Source organism: Phaenicophaeus curvirostris, chromosome 1 (assembly GCF_032191515.1).
Source record: "Phaenicophaeus curvirostris isolate KB17595 chromosome 1, BPBGC_Pcur_1.0, whole genome shotgun sequence".
Lineage (NCBI taxonomy): Eukaryota > Metazoa > Chordata > Aves > Cuculiformes > Cuculidae > Phaenicophaeus > Phaenicophaeus curvirostris.
The window spans coordinates 78198604-78223056 of NC_091392.1; the positions used below are offsets into that span (position 1 = coordinate 78198604).

Below are 24453 nucleotides of genomic sequence, written 5' to 3' on the forward strand. Positions count from 1 at the left end.
CTCTGGAAAACATGAGATAGGAGATTTTCTTGCAGATTTTAAAAACTTTACTTTAAAGTTACTTATATTCTTTGGGTTTTTGCTATGTATTTACCCAGTATCTTAAAATCCTTGTAAAATCTTTATCAAAGCCTCTTTAACAAGCCAAACTCTGATTAATATTGTGGAGTATTCTTTCAGGGTTTGTCATGAAGTTTGTACATGAAAGACCTTTATACCTGCAGAGTCTTAACTTAGATGAACTGAGTAGCACAAAGCTCAAGTGTCTCTGACAGGATTGTGAGCTAAGGAGATAGATATTTGCAACCTTGATTCATTGATAGCTAGCATGTTGTGAGTGTGACTGTTCCTGTATTGACTTTCATGACAGAGTGTTTTTCTATGAATTCATATGTAAAAGAATAGCTATTCAAACTATAGTATCAATATGTTTAATTTTATATAATTTCAAAGGCATACAGTTGTTTCCACCTGTCATTTCATTAAAGTAATACTCTCTTCGATTTCAAAAGGCAGCAGAGGGTGCTGCAGATACATTTAAGCCATAAATCTCACTTAAGTTTAAATGTTAACACAAGCTTTCCCACAGACAAGCACAAGCCATCAAGTTTCATTCAGATCAAGCTAAGAAAACAAACCCTGATTCAAGTGCATTGTAATCCATTATTTACCTACGAGTAGCTGAAGTGCATTTACACCAATGCACGCAGCATGGGAAATAAGAAGGAAGAGCTGGAAGCTGTCGTAGGGCAAGGGGCCTATGATGTCGTTGCCATCACGGAAACGTGGTGGGACGACTCATATAACTGGAGTACGGCTATGGTGGGGTATAAGCTTTTCAGGCGGGACAGGAAGGGTAGGAGAGGAGGCGGGGTAGCCCTCTTTGTAAGGGAGGACTTGGACTCCATTGAGATGGATTGTGGCGATCAGGAGGTTGAGTGCCTGTGGGTCAAAATCAGAGGAGCCCACCAGAAGGTAGATTTTGTGATGGGAGTCTGTTACAGACCACCCAACCAAGGAGAAGCAGCTGATGAGCTCTTCTAAAAACAGCTGCGGTCAATCTCTAGATCGATGCCTCTCGTTCTGGTGGGAGACTTCAATCTGCCTGATATCTGCTGGGTGTACAACACAGCAGAAAGGAAGCAGTCTAGGAGGTTCCTGGAGTGCGTGGGAGACAACTTCCTCACACAGCTGGTGAATGAACCAACAAGGGAGGGTGCCCTCCTGGGCCTGCTGTTGGTGAACAGAGAAGGCCTTGTAGGGGATGTGGCGGTAGGTGGACGCCTAGGACTAAGCAACCATGAGATGATAAAATTTTCTGTTCTAGGTGAAGTGAAGAGGGTGGTTAGCAAGACGGTAGCATTAAATTTCCAGAGGGCAGACTTTGATCTCTTCAGCAGGCTGGTTGGTGAAGTCTCATGGGAGACAGTACTCAAGGGCACGGGAGCCCAGGAGGGCTAGGAGCTCTTCAAAAGGGTGGTCCTAGCAGCTCAGGAGAAAGCCATCCCCGTGTTCCGGAAAAAAAGCCGGCAGGGGAGAAAGCCAGCTTGGTTGAATAGAGAGATCTTGAGGGATATCAAGAAGAAGAGAAATGTTTATGGCCTCTGGAAGAAGGGACAGGCCTCTTCGGTGGACTACAGGAGGGAAGTGAGATTGTGTAGGGAAAAATCAGAAGGGCTAAGGCTCAGCTAGAAATTGGATTGGCCAAGTCAGTGAAAGATAACAAATAATCTTTCTACAAATATATAAATAATAAAAGGCGGACTAGGGAGACCATACAGTCCCTATTGGACACAGAAGGAACAACAGTAACAGGGGATGAGGAAAAGGCTGAGGTACTTAATGCCTTCTTTGCCTCAGTCTTTAGTCGTAAGGAGGGTCGTTCCGTCTGTGTACTAACCCAGGAGCTAGAGGAGCATAATGAGGCTCCCATGATCCGAGAGGAGGTGGTCTGAGCCTTGCTAGACCGACTGGACAGCTACAAGTCTATGGGTCCGGACGGGATTCACCCTAGGGTACTGAAGGAGCTGGCGGATGTGCTGGCCAAACCCCTTTCCATCATCTTCCAACAGTCCTGGAAGACTGGGGAAGTCCCACTGGACTGGAGGCTGGCTGATGTTGTGCCCATCTACAAGAAGGGTCGCAGGGAGGACCCAGGAAACTACAGGCCTGTCAGTCTGACCTCAGTGCCAGGGAAAGTCATGGAGCAAGTGATCTTGAGTGCTATCATGAAGCACATGCAAGAGAACCGGGTGATCAGGCCCAGTCAACATGGCTTCACAAAAGGCAGGTCTTGCCAGACTAACCTGATCGCCTTCTATGACAAAGTGACTCGGCTGCTGGATGAGGGAAAGGCTGTGGATGTGGTCTTCCTGGACTTCAGCAAAGCCTTTGACACAGTTTCTCACAGCGTTCTGCTTGAGAAACTGTCAGCCTCTGGCCTGGACAGGCGCACACTCTCCTGGGTGGAAAACTGGTTGGATGGCCGGGCACAGAGAGTGGTGGTAAATGGTGTTAAATCCAGCTGGAGGCCAGTGACAAGTGGTGTTCCCCAGGGCTCAGTGCTGGGTCCAGCCCTGTTCAATGTCTTCATCAATGATCTGCATGAAGGCATCGAGTGCACGCTTAGCAAGTTTGCGGACGAGACTAAGCTGGGTGGAAGTGTCGATCTGCTGGAGTTTAGGGAGGCTCTGCAAAGGGATCTGAACAGGCTGGACCACTGGGCAGAGTCCAATGGCATGAGGTTTAACAAGGCCAAATGGAGGTCCTGCACTTGGGGCACAACAACCCTATGCAGTGCTACAGACTAGGAGAAAGCTGTCTAGAAAGCTGCCTGGAGGAAAGGGACCTGGGGGTGTTGGTTGGCAACTGACTGAACATGAGCCAGCAGTGTGCCCAGGTGGCCAAGAAGGCCAATGGCATCTTGGCTTGGATCAGAAACGGCGTGACCAACAGGTCCAGGGAGGTTATCCTCCCTCTGTACTCAGCACTGGTGAGACCTCTCCTCGAACACTGTGTTCAGTTCTGGGCCCCTCACCATAAGAAGGATGTTGAGGCTCTGGAGCGAGTCCAGAGAAGAGCAACAAAGCTGGTGAAAGGGCTGGAGAACAGGCCTTATGAGGAGCGGCTGAGAGAGCTGGGGTTGTTTAGCCTGGAGAAGAGGAGGCTGAGGGGAGACCTCATTGCTCTCTACAACTACCTAAAAGGACGTTGTAGAGAGGAGGGTGCTGGCCTCTTCTCCCAAGTGACAGGGGACAGGACAAGAGGGAATGGCATCAAGCTCCGCCAGGGGAGGTTTAGGCTAGACGTTAGGAAAAAATTCTTTACAGAAAGGGTCATTGGGCACTGGAACGGTCTGCCCAGGGAGGTGGTTGTGTCACCTTCCCTGGAGGTCTTTAAGGCATGGGTGGATGAGGTGCTGAGGGATATGGTTTAGTGTTTGATGGGAACGGTTGGACTCGATGATCCGGTGGGTCTCTTCCAACCTGGTTGTTCTGTTCTGTTCTGTAATAATGTCCTGCTTCAGTGATCCACTTCAGAAGTTGCCAATTCATTTGACAGAATACAGGAACTGTCACAGTGAGTGTGACCAGTAGTACTACTAATGCAGTATCCTCTCTCTCTCTCTCTATATATATATATATGTATCTCCTCTCTATATATCCTCCTCTATGCTCTCTATAACTACCTGAAAGGAGGTTGTAGAGAGGAGGGTGCTGGCCTCTTCTCCCAAGTGACGGGGGACAGGACAAGAGGGAATGACATCAAGCTCTGCCAGGGGAGATTTAGGCTGGACATTAGGAAAAAATTCTTCACAGAAAGGGTCATTGGGCACTGGAACAGGCTGCCCAGGGAGGTGGTTGAGTCACCTTCCCTGAAGGTGTTTAAGGCACGGGTGGACGAGGTGCTTAGGGGCATGGTTTAGTGTTTGATAGGAATGGCTGGACTCGATGATCCGGTGGGTCTCTTCCAACCTGGTTTTTCTATGATTCTATGATTCTATGATTCTCTCTCTACGAGAAGTCAGACACAGATAACACAGAGGAAGTGTCCCTTTTTCACTAAGAAGCAAACATTTACACCACTCTGACAATCTGGCAGTTTTTGTTTGGTATAACACCTCAGGACACAAAGCACAAAGCTCAACATTTTTTTGTAAACGTCAAGAAAACTGTTGATACCAAAAATGCTAAATCTACTGTTGTTCATATTGAATGATTTTTCATCTTACTTACGCATGGTTTTTCTACGAAGAGCAAAGTAATCCAAGAATACTGGACAGTGAATTTGCGTTAACTTAAGTGAGTTCTGCATGATGCCTTTCTGAGTGAGCATGGAGATATGTGCATTCATAGAAAGCAAATAAATGTCATAATGAAGAACTTAGTAGACTCACTGAATATTCCTGTTTTGGGAACTGCAATACTAAACAACCAAACAAATGTGTCATTCAAATGTCTTATCTTATCAATACATGTGGTATTCCTAATGCTCAGAGGTTTGTTAATGATGCATCACTGCCTTTCAGATATGTTAGAAGTAATTATTCTCACTATGGATTACAAATAAAAAAGACAGTCTTATAATTTTCAAGTAACATATTAGTGATCAGAGAAACTTACCTAGGAATGTCACTCTCAATGGTTATACATCCATAAAGAAATACAATAATCCCAACTACTGAGGATGGAATGAGGAATTCTGTATATAAACCCAGCCATGCAAAATAAAGTGCTATCTTTTCTCCAAAATACTTTCTGAAAGAAAGAAGAAGGGAAAGAGAGAAGCATGTGTCAAGGGTGTAATTTTTAAACATGTTTTCAGTTACTTAGCAATCTTTGAATGTTTAAACAGAGACATGAATGAAAATCTTGAGTATCCTGAAGCCGGAATCACCAAATGAAGGGGGTGATATGGGGAATTGAGGGTTGTCTGTTACAAGAAGTTAAAGACAATGCTGTATCATTATAATACATACTTAATATATGCTCAGGGAGGAACTTGGGTTTTGCATCTCTTAAATGAAGTCAGTGAAATATCCATTACTTCCACCAAGAGTTGCAAAATTTCAACCAAATATTTAGCAGAAAACTTTGGAAAGCATTCAGCCCCTCAGAAGGTTATCTAGACAGACCATCATTCTTTGCCTCATTAGTTATAGAATCATAGAATAGCTTGGGTTGGAAGGGACTTTAAAAAACATCCAGTTCCAACCCCACTGCCATGGGCAGGGACGCCTTCCACTAGCTCAGGCTGCCCAAGGCACCATCCAACCTGGCCTTGAACACTTCCAAGGATGGCGCATCCACAACTTCCCTGGGAAACCTGGGCCAGTGTCTCACCACTCTCATGGTGAAGAAATTCCTCCTTACATCTAGTCTAAGTCTGCCCCTCTCCAGTTTATAGCCATTCTCCCTAGTCCTATCACTTCAAGCCTTTTTAAACAGTCCCTCCCCAGCTTTCTTGTAGTCCCTACAGGTACTGGAAGGTCGCTCTAAGGCCTCCTTGGAGCCTTCTCTTCTCCAGGCTGAACAACTCTACTCTCTCAGCCTGTCCTGGTATGGGAGGTTCTCCAGCCCTCTGATCATCTTTGTAGCCCTCCTCTGGACCTGTTCCAGCAGCTCCATATCCTCCTTACATTGAGGATTCCAGAACTGGACACAATAGCCCTGATGAGGTTGCACAAGAAAGGAATAGAGGGTTCTCAAAATAGTCTTCCTGAATTCAGTTGTTAAGAGTCACGGAAATTATAATAATACTACTAACAATACCCTTTGGTATCTTAAAAGACTAGTAATCTTGAATTGCTGTTAAAGAAGGAAGTTTTACTGCACACTTAGCACCGGCGTTTCAGGAGGAATAAATATTTTTGACAAATTAACTCTTTCTGGAAAGCTGGTTTGAAAAAAAATAGTTTCTGCTCTGAGAAAGAGCTCATGCAGTTCTTGATAAATATGTGCTAGTACTCAGTTCAACACCTTCATGAATCACACTGCAAGAAGTAAAGTAAACGTAGATGATCATTCCAAAGAACTGTTAGGAGTATTTACAAATATTGCAAAACAACAAGATCTTCAGAAATCTCAAGAACTTACCATCACTAAAATGAGGCTAAATTTAGATGGAAAGCAACACTGTTACAAACATTTCACAAGCCAGATAATAAGATGGAGGAACACTGAACAGAAAGAAGCTGTACAGAGAACACTCAGGGCATGACATTGCATTTGAATCGGTTGGACATACATTAACACTGTGGTGGCAAAAGAGAACAAAAACAATTTCAAGATAACATGTCTAATACAAGAAGACTTGCCCTTCATAAAAACTGAGCATTTTGAGATTGATTCCGAACTCACTCACACTAAGAATATTTTATCCAAAATTAGCACCCTACATTTAAATTATTCCAAATGAAAATGGTTAAATGAGATTTTTGGAGGATTAGGATTTCTTTTAGCGGATATAATTTTATTTTGACAAAATGTAATGACAAACCTCCATGTCTTTTGAGTTGTGTTCAAGTCCTTTCAGCAGCATAAGCAAAACTGAAATTTTCTACTCCAGAACCTAGGTGTCAGAGCCAGGTTTCTTCTGCCACAGAAGAGACAGGGGCAGGAGTATAACCAAGACAGAGAGCCATGGAACACCAAGACAAGCTTCCACATTTGTTTCCAGCTCAGATGCAAGGACTAAGGGGAGCAGTAGTGTTGGGGTTTATTATTACTACAGTTCCTGCTGTTGTTCTCACACCATCACAACTGAAGCTAACTTCACACTCCTAGGTTCTCACATAGGAAAACAGTCAGTGTGGCCATGCCTATTTCAGTGTTGCCTTACATGAGTGCCTCTCTTTTCTTACAAGTAATCAAGCTCATTCATACTTTAGGAAGGGTGCATGCAATCACAAGAGAGAAAACAGAACAAAAGTGCTTTAAGGTGATACATGAACAGAATTATCTTCAATTTAAAGGCATGCCAAAACTTGGACAATCAGCACAAAATCGAGGGAAATTTCAGAAATCTTCTGCGAAAGGAGTATAGCCCCTACACGTGACATTTGCATGGCTGTCAAAGCAATAGACTGAGTAAAGTATCAAACAACACAAATGGAATCATGACAGAGTGACTCAAACAGCAATAATTTCATGAGCTGTATAATTCTCTTTTATGTGCACAAGTCAAAATGGGATTATTGTTTCCATTTACCAGTCTCTAAACAACATGTATCAGCCTAGTAACTCTACATTAACACCACAGCATACTTTTTAACAACCTCGGGACCGCAGATTATCACATTTGCACAGAATGTAAGGAAATAAAATATTATATGATATAGTTTCATTTATGAAATTATAAACACAAATATTTATGTTGCATGTTAGAGGTGACACACCTTATATTTGAAAGTAAAACCAACATCACCAAACACATCTTAACAACATGGAACAAGAAGGAGCAAATGGAGTTTATTCTGATTATCTGTCTTCTTACTCCTTTATTTGCAGAGTTGGGCAACATGCATAACTCGTAGAGCACTCCAAATAGGTCACAGCAGACACAAAAATAGTCTACAACCTGAGCTGTTCTGAACTGTCAATTGTTTTGACAAAGTGACACAAATTATGAGAGAAAACATTCAAATCCCAGAAGCATTAGAATAAAGATCACCTGATAAGGGTCAGGGAAGTTGATGCTTACAGCTCATGATGCTTCCTCTAGAATTTTTAAGCCTTCCAGAGATAAATGTGATCTGTAATGCCGCGATTGAGAGACGGGACAATACTTGATACAAGCAAAAAGTGTCAATTTTATTGTGTTTTTAAGACATATTTATACTAGCTACAAGAAGCGTGTCTCAAACCGATTGGTCCCCACACCAAACTAGGCAATCACAGATTGGTTAATACAAAGAAGCTTTTTTCAAACATTTACTTCCTTCAGCAACAACAATAGTTCCTCTTATCAAGGTGACTGTCTCGCAACCACAGACACCTGTGCTCATCCTCACATAGCCAGACTCTTTTGTTCCTTCTAAACAAAAGCCTTATCTCGCTCTTCCCAAGGCCTGCGGCGACAAGTTCCAGCACGTCCAGCACATCCTCCTTTATCAACTGGTCCCTGCTGGGGGTCTTCCTGAAGCTAGCCAAATCCTGTCCTACACTGTAACCTATAAAGCAAAGGGTTGCTATTTGCATTCATGCCAAGAAAAAGTGAGAAGAGCTCAACAGTATCTTGGCAGTATCAAAAAAAAAGCAGTTGCCAAGAAAAAAGTTGTACAATGTTCTATGGTTGAATTGTTTTGAAAAAGAAAAGTAATTAAGACTGCTGTGCTCAAGCTTTGTCCACCAATGTGCCAGAAAGTGAAATAATCTAAGCAGAAGAAAAGACAGTGCTTGGAATCATGACAATAAATTTGAATCTGAGTTTATCAATCTAGGAAAACACACGATGTGGACATGTTCCTTACTTTTTTGACTTATCCCAAGATCTGTCCTTTCATTGCTCTGAAGAGGAGTGAAGCCTCTGCAGACACCTGTGACCACCTATGACAATATCTGCTCAGGCACTGCTGCATTCAGTGACTTTTAGCTCAGAATTTATGAAAATCATGAGGTGGGTTTCTTTCTAACACCCCTCTAAAAATCTCCTCAGAAAGGCACACCAGTGTAGTTTTACAAGGTTTGAAAGCCTTCCAACTCTACTCAAGTCGGTATTTTCATGTTAGCAAATTGTGATGGTATTTTACTTTGGAAGAAGGATGATAAGCGTCCTCAAATGAGGGCATACTAGCCCCTCTGTTTTTCACACTAAAAGGAAAAAAAAATTATTGGAGAGAATGAAGAGGGAAAAAAAAATTCTTCCTCAAGGGCAGAGTAAAATAGACATCAAGAAAAGGAAGTTTTTACAAGTTTTTTTATATTTACAACAAGAACTTGGTGTCTTCTGTCCTTTACATTAGGGTAAAACCAGTCTTACTTTATTATACTCAAGGAATCACTTGTGATTTATGCTGGCATGGAAGAAGTGGAGAATTGAGACAAGAGTATTGCCCTGCTTCCCTAGCTAATACATATCTCGCTCACATACAACGAGACAAAGCTAAGGACTAATCCTTTCCAAAGTATGCTTATGGATGGCCTGCTGAAGAGTGTCACAAAAAAAAAGCGTACCCTTTCTTTGCACAAGCTTTATTTCCATATTAACCGCATCATAATGAAGTGAAATGTCCCTTTAAATACACATATACACAATGAGGACAGCGGTTCTCATCCAAAATATAGGGCAAGTGGCTTTGATAATAAATGTGTACTGCTTCTATCAGAAGCCAAGTATTTTGTTCTGTGTGTTGTTACAGTATCAGGCAAAATTTTGTGCCTTTCAGTTTGGAAAACTTTTTGAATGCTTGTAAAAATCACCTACCAAGCACAAAGTTCTCTTGAGTAAGAATCATGTCTTTAAGGAAAGATTTGACCAAATCATCCATAACTCCTTCAGAAGCTGAATAAAAGTTGCACTTCAAGCAAATGATCAGAAACAGCATTAAAAAACTGTAACAACCACGGCCTGTAGAAAGCATATTCCTTCTGACGGCAGAGGTAGAACAAGAAATATTGAGAAGGACAGTGAAAATCTTCACTCGGTTCCCTCTGCTTCACCTGTATAACACTTGAACCAGACATCTGCAATGCACTTCTCTCTGCCTGGTTGCCAAACCAACTTCAAAAAGAACAACAGATAATTAAACTCCATCCTTGCATGTTGGTCACAGTGGTTCTGTGCCGAATTGTGAAGTTTATAAATAGACTAAGATTTAGGGAAGGGGAGAGAAAGAGATGATAAAAACCCACCCTTTTGGTTTTTGACTCTGTTAAAACAAGTGTGGGCTACCTGGAATGTGAACAAAGCATGTGATGCATGACAAATACTGGAAAGAGCTCTGGAGTCATTCAGGAACAAAGTTGAAAAAGAGAGGAAAATACACTGTGGACACTGAGTCACCTAACTGGGAAATCTGTTCAAAACTCTTCAGTTTTTTAATTTCCGTACCACATTCTAGGCCAGCTGTTATTTCACGTTTACCACAATTCATTCCACCTCCCTATGGTGTTGGAAGAGTTTTTATTTGACAGTTTCTATGCAAACCTAAACTGGTTTACAGCTACTTATTGGGTAGGCTTTCCACAGTGCAAACTGTCAAACAAGCTACATATATGACTTAATGCCTTCAAAATAAATGTATTCACACAGATTGTGGAATTCTGGTGTTTCTACTGTTAGGAGAAAGGACAAACAATCTTCTCCAAGTACAGGACATTTCTGCTACCAGAGATATTTTAGGAATTTTCTTTCCCTCCCCAGCTTCAAGCCCAGAAGCACATTCCCTTTCTGACCCACAGCAAGCCAGTTCACAATGTAGGCCTATGAACAGCTGTGATAGACAAGCAGAGAAAATGGCAACCTGTGGCAGAAAGTCAGGAACATAATTCGTTCCTTCAGGAAGGGCTGTCACCAGAAGAAAATCTACCATTAATCCAATGATTACCCTTAAAAACATAGAATTTTTAGCTCATATGAAGTTCAGAACAGAAGATTTTTACTTGTTTCTGAGATAATCGTTCCCACCAAATTGAAGTTTCCATCTCAGAACTGTAGGCTCATTTCATAAAGACTGCTCAAGAACAGAGAACCCCAGTCACTGTAACAGGATCGGGAACAGGACATAGCATTTCTGTATATGCTATCAATTGACCCAAGTTAGTATTGTCTACATCCAAACTTTTCTGGAGATACTGTTTTTTCTTCACTTGAAAATTTTCTCAGGGTAGGATTCAAGCATATTAGAACCATCTGGAACACCTGGGTGGAATTAGCGCTCAGCAGCAGCACTGAGGCTGCTGCACATCCAAAGATCCTAGAGATTTCTACCACGATTGTGCCTGACAGCATATGCACACTTACTCCATCCAGACAGTCCCAAGAAGAAACATAGCAGTGTTAAATCCATATATGCAGAAAGTGTACCAAATGGAGCAATATAGAAGCCAAGAAAGACTCCTGGCAGAAGACAACCCCCCTTGGAACAACTTGCAAAGAGACTGAAAAAGTTTTTTGATTAAAATTTTAAAGGATAAAGAAACTACAGAACCTCAGCTAAGTTAGAATGCAGCTGAGTCTGAGGCAGGAAAGAAAAATTCCATATGTAAGGCCAACTGATTCTGCACACAGAAAACAAAGAAGGGAGCCTCTACCCAAGATAAGAGCACACGGCTTGCCCTAAACTGGAGAAAAACATCAAAACTGTCCAGGAGAAAGTTTCTGTGAAAATAGTTAATAAGCCAGGGCAAGAAACCTAAATCCAATCCTAAATGCTAAAAGCTAGCTCTAACATTCATGTTTTTGTCCACAACGGCAAATGTCCCTCAAAGTGAATGAATACTTGGTACCAGATCAGTAAGACCAGGAACCAAATTCAGAGCCACAGCCTGGCTTTTGATTTGTATGAAAAACTTCATATCCTGTGTATTTTCTCTAACAAGTAATGCACTGAGGCACCTGCAGTGCTTCTGAATGAGAATATTCAGCAAAAACCAACAGAGAAACTATGAATCTGACCTTTTTTGTCTGAAAGCAGAACAAAGCAAGATCTCACAAGAGCTATTTAATCATAGAATCATAGAATAACCAGGTTGGAAGAGACCCACCAGATCATCGAGTCCAACCATTCCTATCAAACACTAAACCATATCCCTCAGCACCTCATCCACCCATGCCTTAAACACCTCCAGGGAAGGTGACTCAACCACCTCCCTGGGCAGACCGTTCCAGTGCCCATTGACCCTTTCAGTGAAGAATTTTTTCCCAATGTCCAGCCTAAATCTCCTCTGGCAGAGCTTAAGGCCATTCCCTCTTGTCCTGTCCCCCGTCATTTGGGAGAAGAGGCCAGCACCCTCCTCTCCACAACCTCCTTTCGGGTAGTTATAGAGAGCAATGGGGTCTCCCCTCAGCCTCCTCTACTCAAGGCTAAACAACCCCAGCTCTCTCAGCCGCTCCTAATAACACTTGTTCTCCAGCCCCTTCACCAGCTTTGTTGCTCTTCTCTGGACTCGCTCCAGAGCCTCAACCTCCTTCTTGTGGTGAGGGGCCCAGAATTGAACACAGTATTCGAGGAGCGGTCTCACCAGTGCCAAGTACAGAGGGAGAATAACCTCCCTGGACCTGCTGGTCATGCTGCTTCTGATCCAAGCCAAGATGCCATTGGCCTTCTTGGCCACCTGGGCACACTGCTGGCTCATATTCAGTCGGTTGTCAACCAACACCCCCAGGTCCCTCTCCTCCAGGCAGCTTTCTAGGCAGACTTCTCCTAGTCTGTAGCACTGCATAGGGTTGTTGTGCCCCAAGTGCAGGACCCAGCATTTGGCCTTGTTAAACCTCATGCCACTTGACTCTGCCCAGTGGTCCAGCCTGTTCAGATCCCTTTGCAGAGCCTCCCTAAACTCCAGCAGATCGACACTTCCACCCAGCTTAGTCTCGTCCGCAAACTTGCTAAGCGTGCACTCGATGCCTTCATGCAGATCATTGATGAAGACATTGAACAGGGCTGGACCCAGCACTGAGCCCTGGGGAACACCACTTGTCACTGGCCTCCAGCTGGATTTAACACCATTTACCACCACTCTCTGTGCCCGGCCATCCAACCAGTTTTCCACCCAGGAGAGTGTGCGCCTGTCCAGGCCAGAGGCTGACAGTTTCTCAAGCAGAACGCTGTGAGAAACTGTGTCAAAGGCTTTGCTGAAGTCCAGGAAGACCACATCCACAGCCTTTCCCTCATCCAGCAGCCGAGTCACTTTGTCATAGAAGGCGATCAGGTTAGTCTGGCAAGACCTGCCTTTTGTGAAGCCATGTTGACTGGGCCTGATCACCCGGTTCTCTTGCATGTGCTTCATGATAGCACTCAAGATCACTTGCTCCATGACTTTCCCTGGCACTGAGGTCAGACTGACAGGCCTGTAGTTTCCTGGGTCCTCCCTGCGACCCTTCTTGTAGATGGGCACAACATCAGCCAGCCTCCCGTCCAGTGGGACTTCCCCAGTCTTCCAGGACTGTTGGAAGATGATGGAAAGGGGTTTGGCCAGCACATCCGCCAGCTCCTTCAATACCCTTGGTATTGGGTATATCCTTCAATACCCTTGGTAATCAAGGCCTTTTAGCTGGAGTTCTTGTTTGAAGTCTTTACTTAACAACTATTTTCTGCCTCTTCCAACAGTACCTGTAGCCAAACGTGCCTAAAATACAGATTATACTAGCAACAGATATATTTTCTTCCCACGCACTGTGATATTAGTTGTGATCCAATGTAGGACAAAAAAGCTGTCAAAATATTACGGTTCCTCAGAGAACAGAAATTTTGAAATTCACTTATGTGTAGAACTATGAATTTCCCGATGTCTTGGCTTTTAAGTACTATTCAACACACTAACAGGGTACTGCTTAGGGGGAAGGTAACGTGTGGAGGAAGACAATATTCATGTTCTCAAATTTTAATGTATTCAAAAACCTGGGGAAAATGTCTAGAATAAAGCCTACAGAATTATTGTATTACCTGCAGTTTAAATAGCAAACTGTATCCAGTAAAGAAATAAAACAAAGACAAGCCACTCACTCTTATTGCTTCCATTCTGAGGAATTCTCAGAAAACAACTGAAAGAGTGTAGTTTGTGGTTATGGATAATAAACTGAATAAGGCCTTTGTTTACTGAGTGCAATTCCAAAAACAATAGAGTAAGAATAATTCATCATGTAACTGAGACAGAAATTAAGGCTGACTACCTACCAACTGCATAAGAAAGCATCATGAAGCCAGTTAGTGAGAAGCACTGTAACTGCATTCTCTATTATGCGAGAATACAAAGCTCCAGTGCTTCTAGAAAGCATTTTTTTATTTATGCATGGCCTTTGTAAAGTGTCCAGATACCTACAGTTAGAGACCTTTTATCAGAGAGCTAGATGTAAACTGAATGTGATTTGCAGGAACATAAAAATAATAATTACACATACATAACCCTTTAGGTGCAGTAATAGCAGGTTTTTAGCATTTGAAAGTATTAAGTGCCTGATTGCATCATTCTGTTCATGTTTGGATTTGTCTGTTGTGTTCTTTGCCTACAAAATTTCTGCATGCATGATACCACAGTTGCCACAGCACACCTTACCAAAGAGAGACATTTTCAGCACAAGTAGTAATGCAACTTTTGTCCCGTGACTTCTGAGAAATCTTGTGTAAGACAACATACCCACACTCAGCATCCCTCTTTATCTTTCTTTACTTTATTCTCCAGCATACTTTAGCATTAAAAAACATGAGTAACCCTCCAAACCTGGTGAATTAAAAATCCAGAGCAAGTAGCCTGGATATCTGAGTCTGAGTCAATACTAATGTAAGTCAATAGAGGTTCCCTATGAGGAAGGGAATACAGTTTCACTTCATAAACACCTCAGCCCATCAAGAGGTGCTCTGTATAAGAAACAAATAATTCACTCAGTTATACATATGACAATTTCTCTCATAATAAACTCTACCTGTTCTTACAAATAAGGAGGAACCTATTTAATATTATACAGCAAATCAGTCTTTTTATATATATATATATTGACAGGGAAGTTACCTAATCTTTTTCTTCCTGTATTTTTAATATTGATTCTAATTTTTTTTCTGAGTTTTCTTTACTTGCAAATGAGAGGTTTGGTAATTTTTTTTTTTTGATCTTTAGCAGATGTGAGGTCACTGGTATTTTTATCACTTTCCTAATCTTCAGTTTTCATGAGATAGTTTGCACAATTCAGTATTTGTGAGGCCACAGTGCTAGGCACCTCCATACAAGAGAGACAAGGACATACTGAAGAGATTCTTCTGGGGTAACAAGGGTGATTAAGGGACTCAAGTTAGGAAAAGCTGGGAGAGCTGAGACTGTTTTGCCTGGAGAAAAGAAGGCTCAAGGGGGATCTTACAAAAGTATGTAAATACCCTAAGGGAGGGTACAAAGAGGACTGAGTCAGGTTCTTTTTTCAGTGACAGAAGGGGCCATGGGCCCAAACTAAATCACAGAAGGTTCCCTCTGGACAGCAGGAAACTCTTTTACTGTGGGGGTGACTGAGCACTGGAATAGGTTGCCCAGGGCAGTTGTGGAGTCTCTCTCCTTAGAAATACTCAAAAATCATCTAGTCACAGTCCTAGGAAACTGGCTGCAAGTGGCCTTTTTTGAGCAGGAGTTTGGACTAGATGACCTCTAGAGGTCCCCACGAACCTTAACCATTCTGTGATTTTGTGATCTTTGAGCACTTCAAATGCAACTGTTCCACCAAAGCAGTAATACACAACAGTAGTAATCACCTGCTCAATACTTCATTGAAATATTAATTTTTCTGTTTTCTGTACTGGCTGTGGAATTCAGGCATTTCCCATGCTGGATACCTTCTTTATGTGGGTGTTCTCTGGGGATAATTGTTACGTACTGCCCAGTTCTTCATCTCTTCACTTGACATCTTGGTTTTGCCAACTGTTAGAAGCAAGTTACTGAATCAAAGCCATGCTTTGTCCTAAAATAACTTACATACAGAGAGAGATAGGATCCTCATACAAAGTATCTTAATATTGTTTTATAGTTTTAAACCAGATAACAAGTGTTTGTCTTAATCCTCGGTCAGTGCTCAAGGAGTCGTTCCTCCAGCATGTTATTGCCAAAGCTTTCTACAGAGATTAAGATGTCAGCAGCAGTTTTGCAAGAAAGATAAGCAGAACTATCACAATCTGAGTATAGCAACTGTTTTTCTCCTCCCTGCTGTTCCCAGCCACACGCACCTCTAGATGCCTGCAAATGTCTGTATGCATGTATATAAAAAACATGCTAGACTTTCTCTTTCGTTTCCAACTGTGACCTCCCACCTCTAGCTTTAGTTGCTCCAATTTAAAAGACCAAGCTTCTCTTTCCTATCAAAATACACTGATATCACCTTCAAAGTTACCTGATGGATTGGGACCTGTCACTCAAGTCCATTAAAATATATAAGTTTCTGCGTGTGAAGGTTAGACATCATCAAGGCACTACAGAACTTAGCCTGATATGTCTTTCCTTTCTACACAGACTAAAAAAAACCCTGGTCTCTAGCTGACTACAAAACTACACAATCTGAGGGAAAGGCACCAAGGAAGCTGCAGAGCAACTTCATTCTCCAGAGCCTCGGCTTTGCTTAAGTCCTGATGCAGACACATCATTTGCTGAATCTAGCTTTTGAAAATTCCACTGAAGGAGTGAGGAATCTGGATGGTAATGAAGATCTTAGTGCTCAGACAGTGACCTGAAGCCTAGAAATTATGTTAGTCAGAAAGCAGCGACCTGGTTTTCCTCACCACTGCAATACAAACCTACTGGTTTAAAATTCCATGTGTCTTATAAGAAACAATAAATAAAACCAAGATCTTGCCCAAACAGACAGAGAGAGAGCCACTTCCTACAGGACTGGCAAAGTCTACAAAATGCAAAGCTGTAAGTAAATCATCTCACACCAGTTACAGGCTTGCATCTAACAGAACAATTCAACGCAAATTCTTCAGTGATTTATGCACCGTGAGCAAGACCCCTCTGTTTTGCAATAAACACAGGCTGGAGCATTTGTGTAATCTGTACGATGAGAAGTTCCAGGGCTCGATGGGAAATTCTCTACAACTGCAGATGAAAAGTGCTGTCCTAGCATTAAACACCTAATATGCAGGCCATTTAATGGATGTAAAACATGATACAAAAATCCATTCATAAATAAATAGGGTCATGAGGGGTAATGAGATCACACAGACTCTGGAAAGGGAAAAGAATTATAATGATGGAGAAAGTGTTCCATTCCCAACAGCTAGGACTCTGGCCCAGAGTCCCACCTGCTTCTGGCTCCCTCCAGGAGGCTTTGTGCTGCACTGGCACAGAGCACAACATAAAGGCTGAGTGGATGCTGGCACAGCACTTTGCACTGTACCTAAAGCTTTAATGATGATTAACTGTATTTTGAGTGTTCCTCATGTAGTTCCTTGGAACTATAAAAAGATGTTGGACTCAAAGTGCGAAAGGGTTATATGGAGAAGATATGCTCAGGTTATTGTCTCAGGCATTGTCTCAGCAGAGGTTTAGAAAGGAGCTAGGCTAACTACTGCCAAAGTTGCTGGTAGAGCTCACATGCATTTTTATACTTAATGCTGTGTTTGTCAGATTACTGCACTTTCCCAGGCTTAAAGCTGTTTTCATATTTCCTAGTAAAGAATTCCTAGCATATAGCTTCAACATCTCTGTGAATGTTGAAAATATTCCTGCTAAAGACAGTGAGGGAAGAATTGAATAGTGTTCTTAAATTTCTGTATGGGAACTGTCATTTAGTTATTTATCAAGACGAACAGGTTTTTTTACTGTCATTACCCACCTGGCAGGGAGGAAACCCTCTTGAGGGTCCCATGAATCAGTGTCATCTCAGAAGAACACTGCTGTAATTCACCTGACTAAAGAGAAAAGTGCAACATTCAAAACACATTGGTCTCTAATATCAAAAAGAAAGCAAGCTCCCTCCTCCCTCAAAGCAAAAGGCAACCCTGTAAAATTAGGATCAGTCCAATGGCATACAGCGAAGAAAGGGGTCAATAAAAGAAAAGAATCAAGGGGTAAGTCTGAAACATACTTGTTTCCCACTGAAAAGACATTTCTGTTAAATAACAAATCAAACTGTCAGGTAGAGAAAAGCTCCTCGTTGTAACAGTGTACAGACCCCCCGCTGTAAGGGATGTCTTACTCAGAAAGTAGAAAATAACCACCTGATCTAGCAGTTGCTTCAGCAGAGAGAAAAGCTCATAACATAACTGTTCTCCAGGCATTATAAATTTGATAGTGCGCAGCACATCTAAGATAGTGGAATTTTCTCTCAGCAGCCTTATGGAAACTGGTGATAATCAGGTGAGCCTTGTAGAGGCAGGATGTGAAAGGAGGTCTGCTGGCTCTATATGGGAGGCAGGCCTCATTGTACACTGCTTTGAAACTTGGATTTCAGAAAAAATAAAGGTCTCAGAACTGTAAGACTGACTTGCTGGGTCAGACAGACCACCACAGAATGGAGAGCTCTGTATACCTCTCTCCAAAGTATTTTTCTGAACTGATTTGTCTTATCTCTGAGACATCCCTAAGACATAACCACGTACTATGAGGCTGTTTTCTGCCAAAGTGGTTACATTGCTCAAAAAGTAAAGATCAGACATTTGGTTAGGCTAATTCACAATAATAAACAACGAGTGGCAGGTAAGAAATGGAATTGAAACACACAAGAGAATCTGCCCTCTGAGGACTAGCAACACCAAAGTTAGCATAACATAAACTTATGAACATAGCTCTGGAAATAAGGAGGGCACTACAGACCTTTGTTTTCACTTTCTAGGAGTTCTAAAAACTATGTGGAGATAAATTTTCTCTCTTGAGAGATGAAGAGGCATCTACAAAGTGCGATGTTCAAAGAAGCAGTGATTTGCTAACACATGAAGCAGGATAGATGGGTACAGTTAGGGGAATGTTGTAGCAGAATACGATCTTTTGCTTTTGCCAAGGAAGTAACACTTATCTCTAAAGAAAATAAAAACAGAGTTTCAGCAGAACTCCCCTTTTCTTATCTTATCATTCGGTTAAAGCTACGCTGTCTTGAGTAGTGTAAGCATATACACCTTTTTGTGTGCTGAAGGCTGATAAAATAAGATAAAAGTAAGAAGGCAAACCAGTAATCACACTTCAGGGTTGCTTAAGCTGAAGGCTGTACTACACAGGCCCCAAAACACAGAAAGCAAAGGCAAAAAAATTATGTAGAGGTGTGGAGAAGTGGTTACGTGACAAAGGACACGTTAACATACACGAGATGCGCTGAGCAGAGAGGGCCAAAACGACCTTGACGAGAGTATTATACCATAAAAGTAAAACGACCTTGACGAGAGCATTATACCGTAAAAGGATGTTGTGGTTAGCAGTGAGAAGGAGTTAGTTGGCAAAAAGTAAGGAGCTTATGTAAATGCAACCAATAAGCAATAACCAATGATTAATCGTGTATGCTAATGTTAGAGACATAATTAACCAATTAGATTTTGCCAAATGTGCTTATCAATGAACCTGAGCGATATAATGCGTGCCTTCTGATGAATAAACGAAGCTTGCTTATCAATCATATTGGTTGTGCGAGTCTTCCCTCCGGCAAGAAAATAGCAACATAGAGGTGGAACAATCAAATTTCAGGACATTATGGGTCTGTCACTGCATTAAAAACTGCTAGGAAGAGAAAGCTACAGGCTGTTGTGCTTCAGGAAGACAGCATTCAAATGCAGGAACAGGGGAGAAATGGTGACTGTTTGGTCAAGAGCAGGTTCAGCATGGGCATACTACAATGAAGGGCCAGAATTCATTACACACATAGTTGAAACAATTTTCTGTACCAAAGAAAAACATAGTTAAAAATAGGAAGGAGGAAATATATTAGGCAGACAGTTTGAGTAACAGAAACTCTCAAGTTCTGATTTACATGCTATATGCTATAAATAATATTTTGGTTAACACACTTTTCCACCTACTCCCACAAAAAGAATTGTTGTATACAGATTCTTAATCTTTACAATGACCATGTCTTCCCAGTTTCAGTCTTTACAGCAAGATATGCATATACAGGCACTTGGAACTTTGAAAGAAATCATGCTATAGATTATGTAGCCAGTTACTTATTAAGAATTCAGGTGAAATCCTAGAAACAGGAAATAGAAATGAAAACAAGAAGTAGCTGATGACCTGGGACCTTTCAGAAGCACTAATATTAAAATAAACTCAACCACAATTAAAAATGAGCTGGATCTGCTTGACTTCCCTAGGATGAGGTAATCCTATATTAATGACAATATAACAAAAGGGAACCTCCCCTCTATGATGATGGCCCCCTATCTGGAATTTAAGATGGATTCCCATCTCCAGGTGCTTTAAGATGTCTATTAAGAAGATTACTTTGCAGCATTCCACGAGTTAACTAAGGTTTTATCTGTATATTGTCTTGACTTGCTTTAACTCCTTAGAGGCACACTGCTGAAAAACAAGAGACAATGGCTGCAAGTTGTACCAAGGACAATTGGTCTGGACAGAAGGAAACATTGATCTGAACAGAAAGAATGCTTTCTTTCTCCTTAGAGTGGTGCAATGCTGGAAAGGGTGCCCAAAGAAGCTGTGTGATCTCCATCCTTAGAGATTTCAAAACTCCTAAGCAAACTGATCTGGTTTTCAAGCCGGCCCTGCTTTGAGCAATGGGTAGATCTAAGGACAATGTATTATTTCTAGAATCACATTGTTAAAACTTTGATTAACATGCTGAAACATTTATTAAAAAACAATTTGTAAACCCAGGTTTCTTTACGCAGGTTCATACAACTCCTAGGGAGCGTCCTTCCTGTCTCAATTGCTGTCTCAAACAGCAATATTACCCTTAGGAAGCTAATAAATGCATGCTTTTGTAACAGCTTTTATAGTACTTTATCAGGATTGAGAAGAACTACTGTTGATAAGTGCATTCCTACAAGAAAGCTACACTGGAGAAACTCCACTGTAGTAGAAATCAATACTTAAATTAGGACGAGAAAAAAAAAAAACAAGTAGCATAACAGATGAACCTCTAGACCCCTGCACATCCTAGACTGCAACTTTCATTGTCTGCTTGTTAACATTTCACTTATTACTTCCAAGTCTAAGGGTGACTATAAGAGGAAGTAAGTAATTTTCAGTAATTCTAGCCTAAGATACATATTAACAAATAATTCATTTCTTGTTGAATAAAAATATGTAACACCCATTACGTTCACATTTGGTGAAATCCTCCTCACCCACAACTGCTTTTCCTAATATACAAATAAATTATCTTTTCCTTATAGCCAGAGGTGCATAAAGCCATAATTTTGCAGATTAAGACACAGGGGTGAATGGAAGTGTCAGGAACTGTTATAATGGTTCTTTGTTTGGGTTTGTGTTATTAAGAACTTGAAAAATTTCTAAGACTGAATATGCTGTTAGAATTCCCTCAAGATGTCAGACCTTAGAAAAGACCTCCGAGAACCCCCAGCCTATGCCAAGAGTAAGCATAACAAATACATAGTTCTTGGCTTCGATGTACAACCACTTGGAAACCAGCAACTACTGTGTGGCCAGAAGCAAGGTACTGAGGCATCATAAATGATTTAGAATAATTCTATAGTACTATATCCAGTCTTCCAGCATAGGCACTTTAGTTAAAGAATGACTTTCAGTTTGCATAAAGTGAAATGGAAGTGAATATAAGTGAAACAAAATTCTTAAAAAGATTACATTGTTGCAAGTTACGTTAAAAATCAGACTAAAAAGACTATTTAATTTGGGGATGTGAGTATTATTTAAGCAACATACTTCAACAGAGTTAATCCTAGAATCACAGAATCATAGAACTGCTTGGCTGGAAAAGACCTTTGAGATTACTGAGTTCATCTGTACCTGTCCACTACTGAATCATATCCCTAAGCACTTCACCAACTGGTCTTTTAAACACCTCCGGGGGGAGTGATTAAACTACCTCCCTGGGCAGCCTCTGCCAATGCTTGATAACCCTTTCTGTGAAGAAATCTTTCATAATGTCTAATCTGAACCTCCCTTGGTGCAACCTGAGGCCATTCCCTCTCGTCCTATTGCCTGTAATTGGGAGAAGAGACCAACAACCACCTTGCTACAATCTCCTGTCACGCAGTTGTAGACACAGATAAGGTCTCCCCACAGCCTCCTTTTCTCCAGGCTAAACAGCCTCAGTTCCCTCAGCCGCTCCTCATAAGACTTGTTCTCCAGACCCTTCACAAGCTTCGTTTTTCTTCTCTGGACTCGCTCCAGAGCCTCAACCTCCTTCTTGTGGTGAGGGGCCCAGAACTGAATACAGTATTCAAGGTGCAGCCTCCCTGCTGAGTACAGGGGGAGAATCACTTCCCTGGACCTGCTGGCCACACTGTTTCTGATACAAGTCAATATGCCATTGGCATTCTTGGCCACCTAGGCACACTGTTGGCTCATGTTCGGTCGGCTGTTGACCAACACCGTCAGGTCCTTCTCTGCTAGGCAGCTTTCCAGCCACTCTTCCCCAAGCCAGTAGGGCTGCACAGGGGCTTGGTGTCTTGACCTTGTTGAACCTCATCCCATAGGCCTCAGCCCATCAATCCAACCTGTTCAGATCCCTCTGTAGAGCCTCCCTACCCTCCAGCAGATTGACACTTCCTCCCAGTGAAGTGTCATCCGCAAACTTGCTAAGAGTGCATTCAATTCCCTCATCCAGGTCTTTGATAAAGATATTGAACAGGACTAGACCCAGCACCGAGCTCTGAGGATACCACTTGCGACCAGCCTCCAACTGGATTTAACTCCATTTACCACAACTCTTTGGGTCCAGCCATCCAGTCAACTTTTAACCCCGCAGAGGGTGCACCTCTCCAGGCCAGTGGAAGCCAGTTTCTCAAGTAGGATACCATGAAATACCGTGTCAAAGGCTTTACTGTGTCCAGGTACACTACACCCGCAGTCTTTTCCTCACCCATTAAGCAGGTCACCTTGTCATAGAAGGCGATCAGGTTAGTTTGGCAGAACTTGCCTTTCATAAACCCATGTTGACTGGGCCTGATCATGCAATTGTCTTGTGTGTGCTGTATGATAGCACTCAAGATGACCTGTTCCATGATCTTCCCCAGCACTGAGGTCAGAATGACAAGATTGTAGTTCCCTGGGTGCCTCCTCCAATTCTTCTTATAAATGGGCATAACATTTGCCAGCCTCTAGTCAAGTGAAACTTCCCAGTCAGTCAGGACTGCTGGTAGATGATGAAAAGGGGTTTGGTGAGCACTTCCATCAGCTCCCTCAACACTCTCAAGTGGATAACATTATTTGAAAACATCAGTCAGAATAAGTTTTGAGTATCAGGCACAATCAATATTGTTTCTTCTGTCCATCAAAGTTTGAATACAAACTTTAAAATTACACAGTGCCCCCATAACCAGAAAAATGTTGAGTACATTCTAACCAATCTAAGAAAGAAGTATCACAGTAAATTATCAAAATCCACAGAGTGTGGCTGATATTTGCCTAGGGAATAAATATCTACATTGAGACTGAAGCTTAAATTACCTCCACTGCACAGAACTGCAAAGAAGTATTTCAATTATAGAAAGAAAACGGTGGTAATTCTTCAGGTAAATATACATTTAAGTTCTAATATTATCCAGAAAATAAAAAACACATTTATTTTAGTGGTAACAGTCAAACTTGGAGTTTAGTAAAGTATGGAAGATAAAAGCAAGAAAAATCATTTTTGAGAACAGAGAGCTGGTTGTATATGTTTGGTCCTTTTTTCTTTCTCATAGGGATTTAAACCACAGAATTCCCATGAAATCATATCAGTATAGCAAAACATTATAACGGAGACAGCAAAAAATACAAATGAAGATGGAGTGTAAGCAGATGTACTTCTATATTTAATTCAGTTTAGATGTCAGGTCTGGTAAAATGTGAGAATTCCTCTGGCTGCTCAGTTTAACTTAACATTTGTAATATTTACTAAGAATATGCCAAGCATTGTAATATTGTTCTGAGTTTACCTGTTCCATACAGCAGCCTTGCCTGGAATAACTGATATTGAAAAATGCTGCACAAAAACATTAAGGAAAAAAACAATTTCAAAGTCTCACAGAATCTGATAATACTTGATGGTCCTACTATCATCTACCAGTTTGAAATATCTCGCTCTCATTAAAATAATTCTGCTCATGTTGCAAATTAGTGATTAAGTTTTTGAAAGCCTGTATGCAGTATTTCAACTTTAACTCAAAATACAATGAATGCATTTTACAAAGATTATTGATTATCCATATTACTAACACCAGCTTTTTCAGGTAATCACATAGGGGCAGATCATATAATAAATGTTAATAAATGTCATCTTTCTTATTACTACAAGTTATCCATAAACAGATTTTTGTATTTTTTTTTTCTTTTATTGTTCATTTGTTAATATTGCAGTTCATGTATTCTGAGACCGATATCTTATGTAAGAATATTTCAAGTCAGCAGTTTTCACAACTTCTCCTTTTCTTTACTCAGTATTTATATTACACAAAAAGATTATTTTGATTTGTTTCGGTTTTCTCATAGAGAAATTGTGGCAATTCCTTAAAAAGCACGATTCTTTTGTTTTTTCTTATTTTCAGCCCACATTGTTCTATGTTTGTAATGTCTACATTCACAATATACAAAATACCCACTGGGAACACATATGGATATGTTCAGATGAATAATGATCATAAAACCAGGATTTAAAAAATTAATTCAATTTCTAAACTCTCAAATACTTTCACAC

The 24453-nt window shown here is 41.3% G+C and overlaps 1 protein-coding gene across 1 annotated transcript in view; it reads right to left on the reverse strand.

Moving 5' to 3' along the window:
- ANO2 (anoctamin 2) overlaps window positions 1-24453 on the reverse strand; it is a 196412-nt gene that overhangs the window by 106590 nt on the left and 65369 nt on the right. Inside the window, exon 11 of the mRNA XM_069863875.1 lies at window positions 4623-4757. Coding sequence (XP_069719976.1) covers window positions 4623-4757 — 135 coding nt within the window. The remainder of the gene's footprint in view (window positions 1-4622; window positions 4758-24453) is intronic.